Below are 8,189 nucleotides of genomic sequence, written 5' to 3' on the forward strand. Positions count from 1 at the left end.
TCAAAAATGCCACTCACCCTCCTCTCTTGCCTCCCTTTCTATCCTTCCTGTAGCATTTGTATCCTGGAACACTAAACTGCCAGTCCTGTCCATCCCTGAGCCACGTTTCTGTAATTGCTATGATACCGCAGTCCCAGTTCCTAACCATGCCCTGAGTTCATCTGCCTTCCCTGTTCGGCTCCTTGCATTGAAATAAATGCAGTTTAATTTATCAGTCCTACCTTGTTCTATGCTTTGTCCCTGCCTGGCCTAACTGTTTGACTTGCCTTTGTTTCCAACTTTACCAGTCTCAGATTGAAATCTTTCCTCACTATCTCCCTGGGTCCCACCCACCCATTTTACTAGTTTAAATCCTCCTGAGCAGCTCTAGCAAATTTCCCTGCCAGTATATTAGTCCCTTTCCAATTTAGATACAATCCATTCTTCTTGTACAGGTCACTTCTACCCCAAAACAGCTTCCAATGATCCAAAAATGTGAATCCTTCTCCCGAGCACCAGTATCTTAGCCATGGATTCAATCTGCTCTATCCTCCTATTCCTGCCCTCACTACCTCATAGCACCGGGAGTAATCCAGATATTATTACACTCGAGTAACTCCTTTTTAAATTCCTGCCTAACTCTCTCTAATCTCCCTTCAGAATGTCAACTTTTTCCCTTCCTATGTCGTTGGTTCCAATGTGTACAATGACCTCCTGCTGGTCTCTCTCCCCCTCGAGAACATCCTTGATCCTGGCACCAGGGAAACAACACACCATTCTGCTTTTTCGCTGCTGGCCACAGAAACGTCTGTTTGTACCTCGGGTTAGAGAGTCCCCTTGGAACTCGACGTACCTCTCATTACACTACAGCCAGTCTCGATACCAAAGAAACTTGGCTGCTCATGGTATGTATCCCTGAGTGTCCATCACCCACTACCTTTTCCAAAACAGCATACTTGTTTGAAATGTGGATAGCCACAGAAGACTCCTGCACTACTTGCCTACCTCTCTTACCTTTCCTGGAGTTAACCCATCTATGTGACTCTTTCTGAGACTTACCTCCCTTTGTGTAGCTGCCATCCATCACATCCCCTTGCTCCTGTAAATTCCTCATTGCCTCTACCTGCCTCTCCAATCGATCTGATAGGATTCGCAACCAATAGCATTTATTGCAGATATAATCCTCAGTAACCCGTAAACTCTCCCTAAACTCCCACATCATCAGAAGTCACACAACACCAGGTTATAGTCAACAGGTTTATTTGAAATCACAGAAGCTTTTGGAACACAGCCCCTTTGTCCACCCCAGTCCAACACCGGCACTTCCACATCATGGCTACACAAATGGAAGTGTTGCTGGTAAACATTCCCTCCATTCCCTTTAAGAATGGTAATATTAATAGATGAGACCTGCTTCCAGGTTTATGGCTGGGCCCAGGATTTGATTTGGGAATCTGAATCTAACTGAGCTGCAACCAGGTTTGATTCAGAGATTGAGGTGGAAGGGTACATTTTGTTTATATCCATTTGTGGAATGAGGGCATCTCTGGCTAGGCTGGCATTTATTGCTCAGCCCTAATTGCCCAGAGGGCAGTTAAGAGTCATTAACAAAGCTGTGGGTCTGGAGTCACATGTAGGCCAGACCAGGTAAGGATCAGACAAAAAAACTGCAGATGCTGGAATCTGAGATAGACAGGCAGGAAGCTGGAAGAACACAGGAAGCCAGGCAGCATCAAGATGTGGAGACGTCAATGTTTTAGGTGTAACCTTTCTTCGGGACCAAAGGATGCCAGATTTCCTTCCATTAAGGACATTAATGAACTAGATTTAACACAGGAGTAATGAGTGTGCGGGGATAGATTACTGAATAATACGATAAATTACTGTGGATAAAGTGTAAATTACAGAGGACAAGGGTTACATTACTGAGGATAAAGGGTAAATTACAGAGGCTGAGGAGGTAATTACTTAGGTCAAAGGAGTTCTCTTGTCCACTTAACAGCCAGACTGAATGTGAGAAATACATCATTCAGTATAAAAAATCTTGAAGACACGCTTCTATGGAAATGTCTTCCATACATTTAAAGCAAGTCTTTTTTTTAAAGCAAAGTGTAGTTTTGACTCTGCTGCAACACAATAAGAACTTGTTTTTACAGTGTCATTCTATAGGTCTTCACTGCCTATTAAATACTTCTGATTTGTATTCTCAGTTTTGTGAGTAAGCTGGAAAACAAAATGGCCATTTTCAGCACAGCAAAATCCACAACCTACAAATGTTTCCCCTTGTGGAACAAAAGCAGAAATTGCTGGAAAAGCTCAATAAGTCTTGCAAAATCTGTGAAGACAAATCAGAGTTAACATTTTCAGTCCGGTGACTCTTCCTTAGAACAGTCCCCCGACTCTTCCTTAGAGCAGTCCCCCATTGTGGGATAGGACAGCAGGTCAGGCAGCATCCGAGGAGCAGGAGCATCAACGTTTCGGGCAAAAGAATGAGCTCATTCCTGATGAAGGCCTTTTACCCGAAACATCGATTTTTCTGCTCCTTGGATGCTGCCTGACCTGTTGTGCTTTTCCAGCACCACTCTAATTTGACTCTAATCTCCAGCACCCACTTTCGCCCCCTTGTGGGATAGTCCAAGACTAGAGGGAATAATCTTGAGGGACTAGAGGGAGTAAGGGGCCACACATTTTAAGAAAGAGATGAGAAGAATATTTTTCTGTTTTAGGGGAGTGTAATCTGTGGAATTCTTTACTGCAGAGGGCTGTTGTGGTTGGATCATTCAGTATGTTCAATGTGGAAGTAAACATATTTTTAACTAGTAGAGGAATGAATGTTGATGGGGAAAGTAGTTGCGGATTATGGGATCAGCCACAATGTTATTGAATTGCAGGCCAGGCTTGGTGGGCTTAATGGCTTACTACTGCTCCTAAATCTTCTGGTAATAATGGAGGGTAAAGGGGTAAATTGCTGAGGTTAAATTGGTAATTTATTTAGGATAAAAGGGTAAATTATTAAGCAGAGGGGGTAGATTACCCTCAGTAATTACTCCTTTAACCTTAATAAAGTGGTAAATTATGGAGTGTGAGGGGTCAATTCACAAGGTGAGGGATACTTATTGAGGGCAAAGGGGTAATTACAGGGCAGTCATAAATACTAAGGGTAAAGAAAATTATTACTGAGGGGAATTTCTGAGGATAAAGGAGTAATTGGAGGGGAAGGATACTTAAAGGGCAAAGTAAGGAGGTTGGAGGTAATTAGGGACATGGGTTAAGTAGAGGCTATCAGAGCAATTCAGGTAAAGGGTAATTATAAGGTAAAGGGTAATGTATTTGAGTATAGAGGAGGTAATTAAAGTGTAAATCAGCAGTTATAGGAAAAAGGGGTAATTAAGAGTGTAGAGACAATCAGGGAATAATTAGATGGCAAAGGGTTAGTTAGAAGGCAATGTACAAATATAGGGGCAATTAGATGGTTAAGGAGGTAACTATACGGTAAAGGTGTAATCAGAGTGTAAGAGACAATTAGAGGATATTTGGATAGGAAAGGGGAATGAGAGACTAAAGGGGCAATTAGAGGGCGAAATATATAATTTGAGTGTAAAGGGGTAAGTAGAGGGTGAAAGGTATAATGAGGGTAACGAGGTAATATAGGGTATAATCTGAGGGTAAAGGTGTAGAGGTTAAAGGGTATAATTAGAGGGTAAAGGGGTAATTTCTGGTAACCCTGACATGGGGAGTATCCTGACCAAACCAGGTGACCCTGGCGGCGTGGGTCATTTCCGGTGCGTTGCAGTGTGGGAGGGAGCCGCGGTGCAGACTGGGAGCAGGCGGCTGGCGCCATTTTGGGAGCGCGGGGGGGAACGATGTTGTCGAACGCGCAGCTTCTGGATGAGTTGATGGGCCGTGACCGTAACCTGGCCCCGGACGAGAAACGCCAGAATGTCCGGTGGGACGATGAGAGTGTGAGTCCCCGGGGCCCGGTCTGACAGAAACCGAGTGACATCTCACTGGCGCCGGGAGCCTGCGGCCTGGCCTCGGGCCCCGGTTCGTGCAGAAAGGGCTTTGCCGGGAGCTGCCAGCGAGAACCCGGGAAACAAAGCGAGGGTTCCCGCTGGCTGAGGGTGCTGGAACCTCTCCCGGGGAGGCCTGAGGCCTGGGGCCTAGCTGTGTCCCTGTGCCCCGGCCCCGGGTGTGAGTGAGGGCGGGGAGGGAGAGGGTCTCGCTGCGGGTGGGTTTGAATCTGTCACCGCTGTGTGTCCCCCCCCTGGACAGACTGAGCAGGAGGTGGAACAGTGTCTGGTGTCTGGAAGTCACCTGCTGCCAATGAGCAGAATCCTAACCAAAAAGTGATCAAGTTGATTCCGGTTGCTCGTTAATTCGTCTCTAAGCCAAGGATCTCAGACTTGTCTTGTTGTACTTAACTAGTTTCATTGGGAATTTGAGGAAAACAAACTTCCTGAGAATGCGCACACTCATTCATAAAATTAGCCTCTCTGGATTAAAAATAAACTTCAGTTTTTGTTAGGAAAAAAATATCCTGTGGGGAATACTGAAGATTTATGACTTTTTTTTTAATATCAGCTGCTGCTTTTGGTCTCTCTCTTCACACCCCCCATGTTAATGTCATCAGTGAAAATCCTGGAGATTTTAGTAAAGATCCTGAAAACTAATTTGGGGTTGCAGATTCATTATCTTCTATCCAGTTGAAAAGTGCTTCCTTTGTGGCCTTATCACAGGGCAAGTTGTAGCAGTGCATTGGGGTGGGGAATGGTGTTGTAAACCTTATGCTTTTATAAACCAAACTCACTTTTAAGATTCTTAGTGTTTAAAATTATTATAGTAAATTGCAATCTCAAAATAAAGATGGTAGCAAATTATGAAGACCCACAACAGTGTCAGTGTTATGTAGTTTGTTTTCACTTTTTGTGACAGTTTTGTGTTATAAAATATTTAATGCTGCTATATTCTGTTCTTATGCTGTTGTCTTAATTGTGACCTAGGTTAACTGTTAGTGTGGTCGTGCAAAACCTGTCAATATACTTGTAGATTGTTCTTCCTTCAGTTCTACCCCTATTGACATTTATCTTGATGAGGCAGCAGTTAGGAATTGGGTGTGGCTTAACTGTTTGTTTCAGTAGAATATCCTGTCATAGCATGCTGCTTGCCAACTTAGTGAGTAATTTAAAATGTTCACCATTGATTGTATGCTTTTATGGGTTTTTGTTTTATTTGTTCATGGATTGTATACGTTGCCGGCAAAGCCAGTATTTATTACCCTTCTCCTAACTCACTGTAAAACTCTGGTGAGTAGCTACCTGGATCTGTTACAGTTTGTGCTGAAGGTACACTCTTGATGATAAGGCAGATATTTCAGAATATTAGCCCTGTGACAATTCCGACCAATGGATAATTCCAAATAAGATTGTGAGTGCTTGCCTCTACCTCACACTTAGTTGAGATCACTGATTAAACTATCTGCCTGCTCACTTTGTCTTGATGCTGCCCATGTTCAAATGGGTTGCAAACTGTTTCTCACAGTTCCTCACTTTTATTTTACCTTGTTTTGAACTTTTGTAGTGCAACAACCCACTTCCAGTTTTTTTTTGTCAAATGTCAATTTATGAATGCCTGACCGCTCTTTAACCAGTGGGACGCTGTCTGTGTTCCTTTCACCAGGGCCACTCTAGTGATTGAAGTAGAAACCCTGGATAATTTGCTTCCGTCTCCGGTGTAAGAGTGCTGAACCTGTCAGTAAGAATCCATCTGTCCTGTCTGCAAAGTCTGGATTTTGATTCTCAATCAGATTTCCTTGTGTACTGTGCAGTGACTCCCACGGCTGAAATTTGGACATGCATTTGTGCACCCCTTTTTTTCTGAAATAAGTGCAATATCTGTCAGGAGTTGTTTGAGAAACTAAAATGTAGTCTGGAGCACTGGTGGTGATTATCCAGGATTACATAGAGTTGATTGTCTTGAAATAATGCTTTTGCTTTGTTCTTGGATTCCTTAGTAACACTGAGGCTACTGTGTAACTTCAGCTGTACTGGTTGCTGTAGTGTGGAATGGGACTGAGGTATTGAGTATGTTTGGTTTGGGGTGGAATTGATGCATATTGTGAAAGCGAATCTGTTACTGAAACTAATGACCACTGTTACTATTTTGCCTTTAACAGGTATGTAAATATTTCCTGTGTGGATTCTGTCCAGCTGAGTTATTTACGAACACACGCTCTGACCTGGGTAAGAATGCTTCATATAAAACTGTTTCATGATAATCCAGTTGTTCAATAGTTTAGTTATCACTGAGGACATGATCTGGTGTAACTGGCTAGTCACTCGAGCCTGTTGAGCAGTTAGTGGAGGCTGCCATGGTGACCTACATACACTGATAATTAAAGCAAGGGCAGCTCTCTAGGGTTTCTGCGCAGTGACTAAAACTCCTGACTGGCATGTGTAGAGGTAGAGGAATAGCAGTGATGCCCCTCAGTGGAATTGCCTGCCACAACCTGTTTGAGAGATGGTGAGGAATTGTTGGTGGCTATGGATGTATACTCCAGAGAGTGAAAGGAGCTGATGAATGAACTGTCCCCGGTCAGAATCAACATCTCCAAAGGAAAGGACAACAGGAAGAAATTAAACAGTATCTGGTTATAATACTTCCCCAAGTTCTGTTCACCGATGACCCTATGCTTATTGATGTACATGAGCAACATCTTAATTTTAAGGTCAGTCGTTTAGAGACAGTGCCTGCGTTCCCATCAGTCCAGGACTGTTCTCGGCCACACCTTTAATCACTGTGATCAGTGTTGGACACACTACTTTGAAATGTTTCTGTCGGGCCCTCGATCTCCTTCGAATAATCTGATTTTTGGATAATTGGTATTTGGATAATCGAGATTCCTCTATATTTGGCTGTATGTTGAGAGGAATGCTCGATGAGACCTGGATGTTGTTGTGCACTATTCACTGAAAGTAGGGGTGCAGGTACAGGAGACAGTGAAGAAGGCCTTAATGGTGAGAGGGTTCCAGTAGAGGAGAAGGATGTCTTAATGCAATTAAACAGGGTATTGATGAGGCCACACCTAGAATATTGTGTGCCATTTTGGTCACCTTATCTGAGAAAGGATGTTCTTACAAATGAAGGAGTGCAGCGAAGGTATTAAAACCTGATTCCTGGGATGAAATGACTCATGTATGAGGAAAGATTAATTAAGTTAGGGTTACACTCACTGGAGTTTAGAATAATCCTAGTGAGGATGGATCTCCTAGAAACCTATAAAATTCTAACAGGTCTATTCAGTGTGGGTGCAGGAAGGATGTTGCTGCTGGTGGCGGGAGTTTAGAATGAGGGATCATTGTTATGAGGTAAACCTTTTTTAAGTCTGAATTGAGAAATGTTTCACCAAGCGGTGAGCCTTTTGAATTAGAACATAGAACAGTGCAGCCGAGGAGCAGACCTTTCAGCTCCACGTGTCTGCACCGACCACGATGCCGTTCTAAATTAATCCCTGCATGTGGTCTATCCCCCGTGTTCCCTGCCTTTTCATGTCTGACTGAATGCATGTTAAATATTGCTATTGTATCTGCTTCTCTAGCAGCATTTTACAGCTACCTATTGGCTTCTGTAAAAGTTCACTCCTACAGAATGTGGTTGAGGTCAAAACAGTGTTTTCAAGGAAGTAAGATACAGCTCTTGTGGCTGATGGGAGCAAGGTTATGGAAAGAGGATGGGATTAGGATTTTGAGCTTGATCAGCCATGGTCATATTAAATGGGGCAGGCTTTAGGTGTTGAATGACCTACTCCTTCTATCTTCTATGCTTCTGAGTCTCGTCTTTTAAACATGTATTTATATAGCACCTTTAATGCGACAAAAGATTCTGGGGGCTTTGCAGGACTGAACTCATAATGCTAAGCAATGGAGAGGTAATACAGAGTAACCGCTATCTGAATAAGATTATCCGAAGAAGATCCCAAGGTCCCGATAGAAACATTACATCAAAGAGGTGTTTCCAACACTGATCATGCCTTTTGTTTACAATGATTAAAGACAAACTTGGCGTACTAAAATGCTATGGAGAATAGTCCTGGGCATCGATGGGAGCCCAGGCACCGTCTCCAAATGACAGACTTCCACTCCCACCACCGCCAAGGCAGCAGCAGTCTTACTGTTGGTGTCCAGCGTGGCTGGCCCGGGAGTGGGGGGAGGGAG

At 43.5% G+C, this 8,189-nt stretch overlaps 2 protein-coding genes across 5 annotated transcripts in view; one reads left to right on the plus strand and one right to left on the minus strand.

Moving 5' to 3' along the window:
• ankrd40 (ankyrin repeat domain 40) overlaps nucleotides 1–3,820 on the minus strand; it is a 21,058-nt gene extending 17,238 nt beyond the window's left edge. Inside the window, exon 1 of the mRNA XM_043715237.1 lies at nucleotides 3,726–3,820. Within this exon, the coding sequence (XP_043571172.1) occupies nucleotides 3,726–3,820 (95 nt within the window). The remainder of the gene's footprint in view (nucleotides 1–3,725) is intronic.
• The window catches only part of luc7l3 (LUC7-like 3 pre-mRNA splicing factor), a 23,663-nt gene continuing 19,255 nt past the window's right edge, over nucleotides 3,782–8,189 (plus strand). For 3 of the 4 annotated variants that reach the window (XR_006315285.1, XM_043715188.1, XM_043715190.1), the window contains exons 1-2: nucleotides 3,783–3,941; nucleotides 6,152–6,218. Coding sequence is in view for 2 of the 4 variants with exons in the window: in XM_043715188.1 (XP_043571123.1) it covers nucleotides 3,843–3,941; nucleotides 6,152–6,218 (166 nt within the window). In the remaining 2 variants the exon portion in view is untranslated. Of the gene's footprint in view, nucleotides 3,942–6,151; nucleotides 6,219–8,189 lie in introns of all 4 variants that reach the window. The other variant, XR_006315284.1, reaches the window with a different exon arrangement.

This window comes from Chiloscyllium plagiosum, chromosome 24 (genome assembly GCF_004010195.1).
Source record: "Chiloscyllium plagiosum isolate BGI_BamShark_2017 chromosome 24, ASM401019v2, whole genome shotgun sequence".
Lineage (NCBI taxonomy): Eukaryota > Metazoa > Chordata > Chondrichthyes > Orectolobiformes > Hemiscylliidae > Chiloscyllium > Chiloscyllium plagiosum.